Here is a 14,984-nt window from a genome sequence, read left to right as displayed (position 1 = left end):
AGTTACTAAAGATAACTACATACGCTTCAGATGGTAAATGAAAATACAAAGACCCAGCTTCTTATTTCAGAAGTGCACAGTATCTGTAATATTTCAATTTGAAAGATGAAGTCTTTTTTTGCTGAAGATGCTCTATTCTCTAGGATTATATGGGATTAGCTGTAGAAAATGTGCTTTCCTTTTCTCTTTTTCAATTCCCATAAATAGATTTTTTTTTTCATCTGTCAGGCTTCAATGAGGTCAATGCCAGTTTAGAAAAGGATCACTAGGGGGCACCCACAGGCACGCGCGCAATGAAACGTGTAATAACCAAAGATGCAGTTATTATCATCATCGTTACTATTATTATTATTTGCAGTAGTATTGTAGAATTTTTAGTCGGACAGAATGACACAATTACACAATGTAATTGTAACAACATATCTGAATCAGCCCAGAAATGTTATATGCACTTCCATGCAATGCAACTTGTCACCTTATATTCTTTTGTTGCATGATTTTATGAAAGCATTTTCCTTTAGGTCAGAATACAGTTCAAAAATGAAGGGTTCTCTTGTGCGCTGAACACAAGGGGGGGATCACGTGACTGGCTAGCTCTGATGTTAGCATCTCACATGACGAGTCATAGTTGCTGGAGTCAGAGAGGCTTTTCTGAAGTCCGGCTTCATCTGCATTCTCTTCTTCCGGCTTCAAGCGACTCTTCGATATAACGCGAAAACCTGAGGAACTGAAGACGCAGATAAACAACAACGAGGGGGCTTGTCTTTGCTGCGACGCTTTACTTGTAACGGTCCTGTGTCAGGAGCCACCTGCCCCCGCAGCCGAGTCTCTCTCCGTGCGGGCTGGTGTCGCACTTCACCGGGGCACGTCAGTGGAGTCACTCCGGCGCTTCGCCGACTCGAAGATGGAACTCAACAGAGCCGTTGGTGCGCTGACCATGATGTGGTTAGCGTTGATAGGTAAGTTGTTTTCATCACCTTATTTTCAGAATCAATCGAGAAGACTTCTAGTCGTCCATTTGGATTCATAACGCTTCATATTTTACTGAACAATGGGCTTTTGTTTGAAGCATCTTGGCAGTCCATGAAAATGTTGGGCATGTACTGTTGTTGTACTTTAACCACTGGATTATTAACGTAAAAAATGTACCGTGTTCGTTTCCGTGGTGTCCTGTGTTGTTGCTTTGTCAGTTGTTAATGTTTGTACCATATATTTGTCTTTAATGCTACTGCGCTGCTGTGACAGCCAAAGTACCTACGCTATGTGACCAAAAGTATTTGCTCACCAGCCTTGACTCACATATGAACTAAAGTGCCATCCCATTCCTCACCCACAGGGTTCATTATTTTGCAGCTCTTACAGCTTCTACTCCACAATTATTGTGGACAGCCTTCCCAACCCCGACACAAACTTTGGTGTCGGTTGAGGAGTGTGTTTATAGGAATGAATGAATAGAATTGTGGCGGGTTCCGGTCATGACTCTGTGCAGGCCAGTCAAGTACATCCACACCAGACTCTGTCATCCTGTCATGTCTTTATGGACCTTGCTTTGTGGACTGGTGCCCAGCCATGTTGGGAGAGGGAAGGGCCTGTTCCAAACTGTTCCCACAAGTTTGGGAGCATGGACCTGTCCAAAATGTTTTGGTATCCTAAAGCAGTCAAAGTTCCTTTGACTCGAACTAACTCCTGAAAAACAACCCCACACTGTAATTTGTCCTCCACCAATTTCCACACTTGCAGTACCAAATTGTTCCTTTCTCCTGGCAACCTCCAAACCCAGACTGGTCCATCAGATTGCCAGGTGGAAAAGCGTGGTTCATCACTCCAGAGAAGGTGTCTCCACTGCTCTATAGTCCAGTGGCAGGTGCTTCACACCACTGCATCCGGCACTTGGCATTGGACTTGGTGATGCATGGCTGTTGGACGCTGCCCAGCCATGGAAAGCCATTCCATGAAGTTCTCTGCAGCTAATCTGAAGGCCACATGAAGTTTGGAGCTCTGTATCAATTGACCTCTTTGCACTATGTGCCTCAGCATCCGCTGGCCCCTCTCCATCAGTTGCATGGCCGACCACTTGGTGGCTGAGTTGCTGTTGTTCCCAAACTTTTCCATGTTCTTATAACAAAGCTGCCACTTGACCGTGGAATATTTAGGAGCGAGGAAATTTCACGGCTGCATTTGTTGCACAAGAGGCATCCGATGACAGTTCCACACTGCAATTCACTGTGCTCCTGAGAGCGGTCCATTCTTCTATTATGAGCCTCATTTACTGTTAAAACAGTTACTATTTTGGGGCGTTTTCCGTGTGCACTGGTCAGTACCTGATCAGAAGTGGACTGAGCTTGTATAATGACAGCTTTTTTTTATTCAATAGCATTTAAATTCAAGCTTTGTTTTTGTTTAAATTTCACTTCTGATTCCTGAATTTTATTTTTCTTTTCTTTTGTTATTTTATGTTATATTGGCTCCAGCTGGACCATACAAGTAGGGCGTTGTTTTTGTAGGTGATGTCCAGAGCTTTTTCCAGACACACTGTTTCCAGAATCACTGTGCTGCAGTTCAATGTCCTGTTTCTGTTATTACTGTTGTTTGCTGCAGATTATTTGTCAGGTGGCCAGGTGGTCAAGAGCCAGTCCTGAACACTGGACAGAGGGGCGTCTACATGGTTTCCGCTTTATAACCACAACAAACATGAACTTACTTTGTCAGAAATTCTGCCTATTTTGGGTATTAAAGCACGGTCCAGCCTTTACACCTGAGAATTAAAAATTAAATAAACTGATGTGATATTTTCCCTCGTATCTATTTGCACCCAAGTTTTTCTTCTTTAAAATTATAACTTGCATGGCTAATAAACTCATGGAAAATAAACATTTATCATGAATATCTTTGTCGTTTCGTACATCCTCAAATTTAAATAAATAAATGTATCACAAACAAGTATATCAGAGGTCGTGCTCTTGTTTGATGGTGTCTAGATAAGGGCGGCCACGTGGTTGGGACAAGTCGAGAAGAGGGACAGGGATGGAGATACCAGGTAGAAGAAGAGGAGGAAGACAAGCAAGTGAGGTTCATGGATGTGATAAAAGAGCAGATGAAGAGGACAGGTGTGACTAGGAAGGTGATAGGTAGGAGGCACGCCATGATTGACCATGCACGTGCCAACACAACTAACACTCAGAAGTGAGAGACTCCTGCGGCAGCGATGCCAGCGTCTGAAGCTGTACAGACTCAGGTCACATGTCCAGGAACAGACTTGTGCACCCTCGCTGCACGAGAGAATGATTCCGTTGCTCCTTCCTGTCCACTGCTGTCCGGTTGCACAGTGGTGGACTCTGACTGAACTCGATTGTTGTTGTGTATTATTTTTTGTTATGGTGTTTATTTTTCTGGTGTCAGTGCTGTTGCTTTATGTATAGTCTTTGGTGTAACTTTGCTGCTGTGACAAGCACAATTTCCCCTTTGTGGGAAGAATGAAGGCAAATGTGTCTATTATCTCTGCTGATCTGAAGAGGCTGTCTTGCTACGTGTTTCTATGTAAAATAAAGCCTTTTAAAATGCTACGGACAAAATTGCTTGTGGAGAAGAAACTCTCAATTAAAAATGTGGAGTCTGTTGTGTTTGTGATACAAAGCGGATCAGATCTGCCTGAGAAATCTGTGGGCTTCATTGGACGCTGTTGTAATTCAACTCCCAGGTTGTGTAGCAGCCGCAGCTCAGTTCCATTGTGTCGCTTTGTGCGATTTCTATAACACACAGGAGGCCGTCTGTCGGTGGGGCTCATTGATCTGAACCCACTCTGTCTTCATTTCACAGAGAGCTGACAGAGCAGAGGCCCTGCATGTGACACTCGTACCGTTCTTGGATATATCTAATAACTTGTCGCACGTTGGTGTTCCCTGTGTCACGAGCGCGTGTTAGATTCCCTTCTTCAGGTGCCTTGTTTTCTCTGTGTTTATCTATCTGGGGCTGCTACTGAACACAGCTACTTTCACCACCTCATCTGATTGCAGCGCCGTCTGCTGTGTTTACAGGGTGAACACAAGGTGACAACCGGGTCAGGTTTCAGCTCAGGCCGGCCCGAATACCAACTTGTTTTCCCACTCAAATGTTCATGAGAATGTAGGAGCCGTGTGATAACTTGGAAAACTTATTAAACTATAAAACTTATAAAACATTTTTTTATTTTGTATATACAAGATAATGGAAACACCTTAAAGTTTATTTTTAGCATATATATATAATGTGTGTGTGTGTGTGTATTTATTTATTATTTTCATAAGTTTTTATATTTTTTAAAGCATCTATGCGGGTGAGCGCCGGGAAGGATGTTGTGGTTACTCAGGGCTTTGTTGACTTTCAGTAGAACCATCAAGGAAATGAGCTGAGAAACTGACGGAACACTTGAGCTCCAGGTTGCCTCTGAGATTAGCGCTGCAGGTATCACAGACACCCTTGAGCGCCGTGCAGTTTCCAGGGCAACAGTTATCAGTGCAGCCCGGCTGGACGATAAGTTCCAAAGTCAAACTGGCAGGTCCACTTGGCCCTGTTTACATATCATATTGAGGCTTAGTATTTTGAATGGGCGAAAATGTGAAAGCATACTGGCGCCCTCTCGTGGCAGTCACTCTTAAGCGCTTTTGAATCTGGGTCAAGTCATGTAACAGACGAGTGGTTATGTCGTGGGGTTTATTTAGCTTGTCATTTAATCGCCTTTTGACATTCGTCCCCTGGTCTCACAGTTGGCTTGTGTGCTGCTTTTTATACAACCATATCTATTTCATCTCCCACTCCTTTTCTCGATTTTACATGACTCATGTTGTTGCTACTCCCCCGCGTGCATCTTCTTCTTGTGTTAGTGATATATATTTCTCTTCATGTTTTGCGTGTTTGTTGTTTGTTTTGTTGCCTAAAATGTCTCCACCTTTGCTCAGGTTGCACTCAAGCTGTCACTCTGGAGGTGAGGCAGGGGAACACCACCTGCATTAAGGCTGAGCTCTCGGCACGTTTCTCCATCACGTACGACACATCCAGCAGCACGGTACAATAATCCCATGGAGAACCTGGTGCTTCATCTTTGAGGGCCTCTAACTGTCGTCGTTCCTGTCGTCTCAGCGGACAGTGTCTGTCCCTCTGCCAGACTCCAGCACGGTTGACACGGGGAGCAGCTCATGTGGTTCGACTGGCAGCTTGCCGTGGCTGGTGGCCGTGTTTGGCTCAGGTCATGCACTCGGCCTGAGCTTCTCCACCAATGGATCGCTGTATAACGTGGTCAACATGACGCTGCAGTACAACCTGAGTGACGCAACCTTTTTTCCTGATGCAAACAGCTCTGGTGAGGAAAACGGATTTAGCTACAGGTCATGGAATATGACACTATTATTTATTTTTTATTTTTTTTACTTGGTAGATGTGGTCACCGTGGTGTCTGCTTCAGTCGGTATTTCGGCAGCAGTCAACACCACCTACAGATGTGTGAGCCCCACCTTGGTGAGACTCGGCGAGAACTCCGTGACCTTCACCGATATGAAGCTTGAGGCTTACATGGCTGGGAACGACCTCAGTTCCACCGGTGCGAGACTTGTTTAGGCGCCTCCTGCGTGTTTCTGGTGTCTGTTATCCTGTATTTTGTTTCTCATAGAAACCATATGCATGGCTGATCAGGCTCTTACCACGGTGCCGCCTGCACCTCCTCGCACCACCACTGTTCCCACTCCAGCACCAACTCCACCTGGAAGACCAGAACGAGGCAGCTATGTTGTCACCGCCAACGGCACTGTTTGCCTCCTGGCCCAGATGGCGCTGCAGCTCAACATTTCCTATTTCTCTGTTTCTCAAAATAAGGTGCAGAGATTCAACTGGTCCTGGTGACATAAAAAAAAACTGGAGAGCAGTCTTCCAAGTCACTCGTGTCGCTCACACTTGTTTTCCTTCAGACCATTCAGGAACTCTTCAATCTCACCCCGAATCTGACGCTGTCATCCGGATCCTGCAGTGCCAACAGTGCTTATTTGGTGTTGACACAAGAGCAAAGCACAGCAGTCAACTTCACCTTCACCCTGGTAAGTCCTTTGTCTTTCCTGTCAAGTCTTGTGTGTCAATTCAAGTCGCAAAGAAATCTCTTCCTCGGGCAGAATTCAACATCCAGCAGGTATCACCTGAGTGGAATCAACCTGCTGGCTAGCTGGCCTGATATGACTGGTATGTTTGGAGACTGCAGAGTTATTGGGTTTAACTGTCGACTCCCCAAACTGAGAGTCGTGTGTGTGTGCACGCAGCTCCCACTTCAGCTGGCAACAACAGCTTGGATTACCTGAGGAGCAAACTGGGTCGCTCCTACATGTGCAACGCCGAACAAACTCTGCTGGTGGCGCCAAACTTCTCCCTCAACACGTTCCAGCTGCAGGTCCAGCCCTTTGGAGTCACAACCAGCCAGTTTGCGACAGGTACCATGGTCTCATCTGTCGCCTTCTTCTTAGCAACACTTTCAGCAACAAGTAGCTGTGAAGTTGGTTTCACTCAGATTCTTAATGGTCTTCCCTCTGCTGCAGCGGAGGAGTGTCAGATGGATCAGGACCAGATGCTCATCCCCATCATCGTGGGAGCCGCCCTCGCCGGCCTGGTGCTGATCGTCCTCATCGCCTACCTGATTGGCCGAAAGAGGAGCCACGCTGGATACCAGACCGTCTGAGCAGAGACGTGCTTGTGGAGTGTTTTTGGGTGCGAGAGAGACGGCGCGTCATTTTACAGATCAGAGTCTATTTTGTTCTAGGATGATGGTAGATATATTTATTAACAAAAAAAGCACTCAGCAACTAAAAAGTGTCATTGATAATTTATTCAATAATTTTAAACTAAATGTGTTTGTATCTGCTGTGGGTGCGAGCTTTTCTACGCCTCTCATGGAGCTTCCTGACAGTTGCTTTTAATCTACGAGTCCCATACTGCACTGCAACAGTTGTGAGATCAACAGAGATGTTCTAACAGCATCAAATCGAAATATTCACAAACTAACTTGATCTTGTCTGTAATGAGTGACTCTCAATGTTCCAAAGGTTGCTAGTGAGATTCTGGCTCACTAACAATTTGGATTTCTGATTTGTAGAATTTTCTAATGTATATTTGTCAGAACACCAGGAAGGGAAGCTGCTCTTTTTTAGCGTCTCTCAGAAGAAATGCTCAGAATTGTTGTGATTTATTTTCATAGGAAACGGAATGGTCTTGTTTTCTATTGTGTGACCTCTTGTGCGATGATAATAAAACAGCAACCCAGAAGTACAGCATGTGGATTTATTTCATTTTTATGACTACAAACACGATTCCTGCTTAAGACAGGAAATGAAATGTTTTCATGTGTGGAGCGTAACAATGTCCTTCATTTTTATTCACTTCATGTTCTAACAAAAATATTCTTCAACTCGTAATTTGACTGACAGGCGAGGTTCAGAACAGTGAAATATTTGTGACAGGAAATACAGTCTCAGCTGGTGCTACAGTGTACTCAGAGTAAAGTGCAAAACAAAAGCTACATTCTAGCGTCACATGGAATCATCTGGAAAACAACGTGGTTCTCTTAGGAGTAATGTGCAAACTGGGCCTGGCGGAATGTGTGTGACATCAGCAGCAGGTGAGATTCAGGTCACGACTCCTCCTCGATGATTCTCGATCGACACGTCGCACGAAGCTTAGCCAGCGTTGAACTGGACAAGCTTCCTGGCTCAGTGAAGATTTTCTGCCGTGGAAGATGGTTACATTAGTCAATTAGATGTTTGACTCCCTGCCTGAGCCTCGATCACTGGCAAACACTGTGGTGCGCTCTTGTACGTCGTCCTTCCAACTGACTCAGAAACTTGTTTGTTATTCTCCGAAGTTCAGCTTCATTCCTCTATTTCCTTCCGGAACTTAAATAAGATTTCCTTACAAGCATTCTTTCGTATGACACCTATCATAGTCTCTTTATGCACTGCAACAGCAGAAGCTCTGACAGTCACAATCTAAATAGGAAGTGGTTTCAAACTTTCCCACGACAGGTGAACTGAACCTGAGAAGCAGTCGAAGACGCCGTCGTAAACTGCACAACAAGCCAAGAAAGAGTCGGCCCTGCTGTCAGTCATGCCTCTCCCTCAAGTGGTTGTAGCAGCATTGCTTTTCAACCAAAGGGTAATTTTTGTTACCTGCATGAACGAGTGGCATTCATCCACGAACGATCCTCGGGTGCTGTCTTTGAAGCTCTGGCAGACATCCGGCAGGGACTGCGCCTTCTCGATCAAGCTCTGGTTCTGATGGATCAGCGTCAGGGCCACACGGAACAAGATTTTAGAACCCTCGTAGAAGATACAGTCCCAAATTCTCAGCACGGTCTGGAAAAGAGTACATACAGATCGGTCATAATGTAACGGCCTCCTGACGGTGTTGTTAAGATCATTCCACACACCTCAACTGGCAGCACATCGATGTAGAGACAGATGAACCAGCGCGACACCACCAGGGTCCACATGACATTGTTGTCCATCATGACCCGCCACACTCTGGGGATTTTGACCTTCACCAGCTCCCCCAACACTTCCTGGTCGGTCTTCAGTCCCAGCATGGCTGGACTGTAGTAATCTGGAGACACACACACAAGGGACACATGGACTAGCGTTTTCAACCGGTGTCCTGCTGTGAGAGAGTGTCAGGTGTGCGGTGGGAAATGATCCACCACTATGATAGCATGACATTAAACCATGAACAACTGTTGATGATCTACCAATGTGAGGAGATCACATGGACTCGGTCACATTCTGTCTATACACTATAGATCTATGCTGATACGATGCCAAAGACAGTGTGCACCGCAAAGCTAACAGCTAACCTGATGACTCACTTCAAAACTTCATTGACAGTCGTAGACCAACCAAAGTTTGCTTTGTGGTTTAAAAGATGGTTAAAAACGAAACGCATAACAAAATAAATGCGCTCCAAAATGTGAAGAAATAAAGCATCATTGTAGTTATGAAGCTCAGCCAAAGAATGTTAAAGATTTCACTGGTAATTCCCCAAACTAGAATAAGATCATGCAAAAGAGATTATGATAAAGTTATTTAAAATAAATCAATACATTTATTTTGATATATTTGTGCTATATTGCCCACCACATTTCTACATTTTCTACAATTTGTTTCTGCAAATGAAAATCGCAGTGTCTACATTCTTTCACAAAATAAAGGGGATTTTCCACAGGACTTTCAACTAAGCAAAGTTGGTTCCTCTGGTGGTTTGCCTCAGGGTTTTTTTTTTTTTCAATGAAGGAAGTGTGCTGCGGCTTATAAAAGGTTGAAAAACATTGACTTAGACAGTCCATTGACTGGTAGTTCTACAACTGAAGACCAGGTGACTCATTTCAAAGAGCAGTGTAAAATGGACTCGACAGAGATACTTGAAACTCTTAAATGAAACAGTGATGTCAGATCCAAAGTACCAGCAACAGCAGAGAAGAACAGAGCGGAATAGCGGCAGTGAAAGAAAATGAGAAGAATCCACACCTGGCAATATTCTGCCGAGCAAAGCATCCATCAGCCAGAAAGACTTCTCTTCATTTTTTGTGATGATCAGAAGATATCCCGCGATGAAGTTCATCCCCTGAAGACAAAGACATTGATGGACTAAATGTTCATTTTATTCTAAAACAGATTGAGGAAATTTTTAGTTGCTTTCCGAAAAAAACTGTGTGAACAGCTATCAGTGCAAAATTATACTTTGAAATGTAAAAATTAAATTACAATTAACAGAATAAATATGTTTCAAAATGAGGACTTGCAAACAAATCAATGGAAGCCTGTGAATTTGTATGGTAGCCATGATTTACATTTATGTTTCCCTCCGTCTTCAGGCAGGGAGCGGGTCACGCGTCAAAGATTGATAGGTCTCTTTTTGCGTTGTTTTGTAAACCTTGGTGAAGTTTGGGTAAAGATGAAGACTCTCCAGAATCCTTCTCAGCGGAGGCTTGGCTTTACCTGACAGTAGCCCACGGCTGGATTGTGGTGCCCATAAGCCAGCAACACGTTGTACAGTGGTTTCTGCAGACTCGAGCCGTTGGACCTGCGGAAGTGGACGTTGTCTGGGAAAGTCCGGTTCAGATCTGAAACCACACAGAAAAACCAGACAAGCTTTTGTTGGAAGCTGCTGTAACCACTTTCATGAGTTAGCATCTCTTACGTTCTGATGTCCTGCGATATAAATCACAGAATTATGAGATCAACTGTATGTTTTTGACAGATGGTTGATTTTCCACTAACGTTACATAATGTTTGGTGGTCAACAGCGCCTCCAGTGCCCGTATGGACAATAATAATATGCGGGATTAAAAACATTAAAATAGACAGAAGTAGTTTATCACATTGTTTTTTCATAATTTATGAATGGCTTTTAAATATCTTTGTACTCTATTTCATAAATTAATATATATGCAATAAAAATGGGTGAAATGGCAAAATAAAACTAAATACTTCAAAGCTTAAAGGAAAGGACAAATTAAAGAAATAATAATGTGTATTTATCGAAATAATGAATTGCAGAAGAAATTGATGGTCAAAATAGAAATAGTTGACAAAATAAAGGAGGAAGTACATGTGTATTATAAATCAGTCGTGCACTTAAATTGAACAGAATAAAAAAGGACAGGAATCGTGGCGCTTTAAATAATCATGCTTTTCAAGATCAAATGCAAAAAACGATCTAAAAGCAATGTTTAATAAAATCCACACAACTAAAAGCAGAATATATATATATATTTAACAGAATTGTGCAAACCTAAAAGTTTTATGTAATATCCTTAACTACAAAAAACAAACTACATAAAAAGGATTTCAAGGTAGAAGAATAGACTTGCAGTAAGCATTTGATAAAGTGCAATAAAAAGTGTTTAACCTATTTAAAAAAGTCACTGATTGTTTCGTGGAGAGGAAGTGTGGTACGCTGTGAGGAAGTGAGGAGGATCAGAGAGGTTTGTGAGGTTTGTTCAGGACATGTACTGTAGGTGAGACTAGGATGACTGTACATCAGGCATGTGCTCACAGCCCATTGTTGTTTGCTCTTCTTATGGAGCGACTGACACTAAGGGAGACGCTGGAGGTTCGGAGAAGTAGAGAGGGACAGACAGGGAACATATTGGGCAGAGAAGACACAAGTACCAGGCAAAACTAGAGAAGGAAGACAGCTCATATTAGCTCCATCGACATGATAAAGGAGGCCACGGAGAAGACAGTGTTGGAGAATAGTTTCATATGCCTCGTTGGGGACACGTGGAATGCTCAGTTAAATGACAACGTTCTTGCCAAGTTTTCAAATACGTCTCTAAGGATGTAAACAGACACACGTGACTTGTCTTGCGTTTCCTGTAGCTCATGTCACTGTGACCCAGCCAAGGGTCTGAATTCTATGACGTAACTCCTCTAGTAATTAAACAGCCTGCAATATAAAAAAATATGGACATGTAGGTGTGCGACAATGTGCATCTGGTACGAGGACCGCCCTCGATCCAGTCTCTATTTAACACGCCTGTACTCTGAAAAATTTGATGCAATGCCATGTCCATGCTGTGCCATTGTGATCTGATCTTTACAGTCGTGACGTCTCCAGCGCTCCTGACGTCACTATCGGGTCCAATATACCTCAGTGTTGAGAACCGCTCTGCTTTAACAGAAGTGAGATAAAAAACGATTCTAACCTCTACCGCTTCCCTGTGAAAAAAAATGAGAAGAGGAAATGGCAGAAGCTACAAAGGTAAGTTAGAATTTAGGAAAATCTGTACAAAACAACTTAATGGTAATGTTAGCACAGGCCAGCAAAACTGCGTAAACGTTCGATAACGCTGTTGTCAGTCATTTGAGAAACTTTTTTGCTCTCTCATTAATAACATCTACATTATATTCCAACACTGTTCAGTGGCGTGGTGGCAGACTGAACAACGGCATAGTGCTGATGCAGATGTGGAATGAACTGAAGCTTGCATCCCACTACTTCTGTGGTTCCTGCTGCTGCCGACTCCAAAGACAAAGAAGCTCTATTTATTCAGAATACAAGGTTCTATGATGATTTGATTGACGTAAGGACTGCAGTATGTTCCCTGGTAACTCTCACCCCCTCCCTAAACACATGGAAATCCTAGTGAACATCCTGGAATTACTGGCCTCGCACCTATTTGCTCACAGGCCAAACCTTAAAATCCCTGGGAAGTCGCAGGGCGGATGCTCGAGCTCTTTCTCAGCTGGACAGTCTGGCACAAGCAGAACACGCCGGACAGCTGCCGGGTGTTTTCTGGCCACATAACATAGCAGGCTCACACACAGAGCTGATTGTAAAATGACATCAACCCCAGTCTGAAGTCGTCAACAGCCGGGTTTGACGGAACATTTTGTCTTGTTCCTGACAGGCGGCGTATGAGAAGACCACAAGTTAGTGCTTACCTGTGCATATGGTCTCCACTAGTTTGGGATCATGCTCGCAGCTGAGCAAGGAGTGGTAGTATCCGGGATTCTTCTCCAGTTGGTCATGGGCGCCACTGGTCGCCATCCAGACCTCGCAGCGATGTTCGTTGGGAATGCCCTTACGGATGTAACGCTTCACTGAAACCATAGTTGAAATGTGTAAGAGAGGCACAGTCTTGGTCGCCGCACGGTTGCTTTCACACTCACGTTTCACATTTTTCTGGACCTTGCTTTTGCCTTTCAGCATTTTCGACCACTTGATGGAGCGTCTTGTGAGGACAACAAGGTACTGAGACATCAGCTCTTCGTAGGAGTCGTAGTCAAAATCTTCCGATCGCTCAAAGCCATATGGATCCACACTGGAGAGGAGGGACACATTTTATCCAAAGAAAGTGAAAATTCTGACACATACTGTCATATTAGGGAGTTAACAGCTAACAACAGAGAGAGGCTAAAACAAAACATGCCAGACACAAAGAAGTGTATGTTCCAAGTGTGGAGCATCTGGGCTTATCATTGTTTTGAGCTAAGATGGTTCTCATTGGGTGGAAAACGACTTGACACAGCAGATTTGGGCAGTAATGTGTCACTCCATGGAGATATTTTAACAGGTCAGCACCTTTAATATATTCCTTCACTTAGAACCTCGCTGTGTCTAGTCTGGTGGTGAGCGTCTCTCAATCCTGCATCTCTGAGTTGATTAGGTAACGCTGTAATCTTGTTGAGGCTTGAACTTATTTACACAGCCAGGGAAGACATGAGGCAGCCCAGGACTGTGAGGACGGTTCAGGCAAAGCAAACTTTAGTGTCTATTCAACACAGATCACGTCTCACTGAGCCAGTGCTGCTGTATATTTACCAAACGAAAGCTGTGTTTATCTGCTCAATGACCGTCTTCAGAGGAGGCCGTGATGGCAAAACACAAGCAAAAGGGGTTATTAAAAGTTGACAGTGTTCCAGGTGTAATCATCATTATGTTTTGACACACCCTTCCTTTCACACTGGAAACTAAAATTAGAAATGATTATCACTTTAAATTAATTTAAATTATCCTCTTTAGCAGATAATAATAGTAATTTGTTGAAATGTTGACGATTTTTGGCGATTTGTTTATTAAATTGATATTAAAAGTACAGTTACTTGGATCATTTTGTATTTTTTTAAGTATTATTTGCGATTACATCTCAGCAATTAAAAAAATACGTGTACTTTTAACACAATCTAATTCAGAAAAAAAGAAGACATAAGAGAATGTGACTTAAATACAGCTTTGTGCTGTCTCGGGTCAGTAACTGATAAACTGATGCAGCGTGAATACAGCGTTTTAATTCACTCAAATACAACGCGAAAAGTTGCTCAGGTTTAGAAGTTATCGCGATATTTCCACTCGCTTTTAAATCCAAGTTACACGAAGCCAGCGTCATATACATTCTACTCTCATTGTGGCAGACAATTCAGTTCATTGCATCGAATGAGGATGAGTTGAAAGGATGTCCGCACACTGTACCTGCCCACCCGGTCTTTAGCCGAACGGTCGGCGGGTCCGCTCCCGCTCGTGGTTCTCCTCTCGTCCATGGCCGCCCAGAGTCCACGGACACTTTCACTAAAGATCCACCCTGGCGCTCTCGTGTGCGCAACCGATCGGCATGAAGTTTAGATGTGCAGCTAACCAGGCTGACTGGTTTCAATGACCTGGCGACAGAGCGCGCTCAGAAACCGAACGTTTTGGTCCAAATTAAATCCAGGTAAAGAGAATTTGCTGCCCGTCTGATGCAACCATATGGCGAGAGAAGTCCGCGCGGACTCTGTTTTGTCGCCATCCACATGCACCTGCTGCTGCTGCTGCTGCTGGTTCCTCTGGCGCGTTCACTAGTTCGACTCAGTAGCAAAAGTCCAACCAGGGCAGGAGGGAGCGGCTACACGTTCCAGTCCGCTCGACTCCGTCACTAAAGTCGCGTCCCCGACCAGGGAACTCCGTGGAGGCTTTCACCCTCGTGACGTCGTCGCCCCGGGACACACACGTCAATCAGACCTAATGCCGCTTTCAAGGAACTCCAGGATTTTTCCCTTCTACTCAGGCGGAAGTGACAAACGTTCTACAAGTGGATTTTTTTTATTCATGGTTATTATACCCAAAAATATATAATACATTTCATATATGAAAGAAACCATATGACAAAAGTAATATAAATAAATGATGCTTTTTGTTGTTTGTCCTTGTCTAGTTTACCTTGAATGCATCACATCCACTGACGAACCACACCCACTAGAGGACATGGGGAGGCGAGGCAACTCAGGTATCGCTCATGCGCGCTCGAAAATAAGAAGAAAAAAAAAAGAGTGTTCGTGTTTAGTTATTTATGTTTTTACATTTAAGTTAAATGTCGCTGCACAGAGAGAGTGTATTTTTTAAAACTGTTTATATAATTTGTATTATTATTAATTTTATTTTTTAATGTTTTTTTTAATATTTGAATGGTGTCGATGACTGCAGAATTTCGTTTGGATAAACATACA

General features: G+C 43.6%; 2 protein-coding genes across 2 annotated transcripts; one reads left to right on the top strand and one right to left on the bottom strand.

Annotated features, from left to right (window-relative positions):
- Nucleotides 1–592: 592 nt before the first annotated feature.
- lamp1a (lysosomal associated membrane protein 1a) lies at nt 593–7,278 on the top strand. The gene is made up of 9 exons (XM_053866290.1): nt 593–959; nt 4,935–5,041; nt 5,116–5,335; nt 5,411–5,572; nt 5,642–5,844; nt 5,937–6,062; nt 6,135–6,201; nt 6,279–6,446; nt 6,552–7,278. Exons 1-9 carry the CDS (start codon nt 905–907, stop codon nt 6,689–6,691), a joined length of 1,248 nt encoding a protein of 415 aa, XP_053722265.1. The 5' UTR covers nt 593–904; the 3' UTR covers nt 6,692–7,278.
- Nucleotides 7,279–7,283: 5 nt separating this feature from the next.
- Nucleotides 7,284–14,474, bottom strand: grtp1a (growth hormone regulated TBC protein 1a). Its single transcript, XM_053866291.1, has 8 exons — nt 13,975–14,474; nt 12,675–12,826; nt 12,447–12,605; nt 9,996–10,120; nt 9,525–9,621; nt 8,435–8,607; nt 8,175–8,360; nt 7,284–7,732 (listed from the first exon to the last, which is right to left on the bottom strand). Exons 1-8 carry the CDS (start codon nt 14,040–14,042, stop codon nt 7,640–7,642), a joined length of 1,053 nt encoding a protein of 350 aa, XP_053722266.1. The 5' UTR covers nt 14,043–14,474; the 3' UTR covers nt 7,284–7,639.
- Between the last annotated feature and the right edge of the window lie 510 nt (nt 14,475–14,984).

This window comes from Synchiropus splendidus, chromosome 5 (genome assembly GCF_027744825.2).
Source record: "Synchiropus splendidus isolate RoL2022-P1 chromosome 5, RoL_Sspl_1.0, whole genome shotgun sequence".
NCBI lineage: Eukaryota > Metazoa > Chordata > Actinopteri > Syngnathiformes > Callionymidae > Synchiropus > Synchiropus splendidus.
The sequence above is the reverse complement of the archived record's forward strand: the minus strand, read 5'-3'. Positions and strand labels throughout refer to the sequence as shown.

Coding starts and splice junctions, on each gene's coding strand:
- grtp1a (XM_053866291.1), bottom strand. CDS start 14,042: ATGGACGAGAGGAGAACCACGAGCGGGAGCGGACCCGCCGACCGTTCG. Junction 12,606..12,674: donor GGTCCAGAAAAATGTGAAAC/GTGAGTGTGAAA, acceptor CTATGGTTTCAG/TGAAGCGTTACATCCGTAAG. Junction 8,608..9,524: donor GCTCGGCAGAATATTGCCAG/GTGTGGATTCTT, acceptor GTGTGTCTCCAG/ATTACTACAGTCCAGCCATG.
- lamp1a (XM_053866290.1), top strand. CDS start 905: ATGGAACTCAACAGAGCCGTTGGTGCGCTGACCATGATGTGGTTAGCG. Junction 5,042..5,115: donor ACGACACATCCAGCAGCACG/GTACAATAATCC, acceptor CTGTCGTCTCAG/CGGACAGTGTCTGTCCCTCT. Junction 6,447..6,551: donor AACCAGCCAGTTTGCGACAG/GTACCATGGTCT, acceptor CCTCTGCTGCAG/CGGAGGAGTGTCAGATGGAT.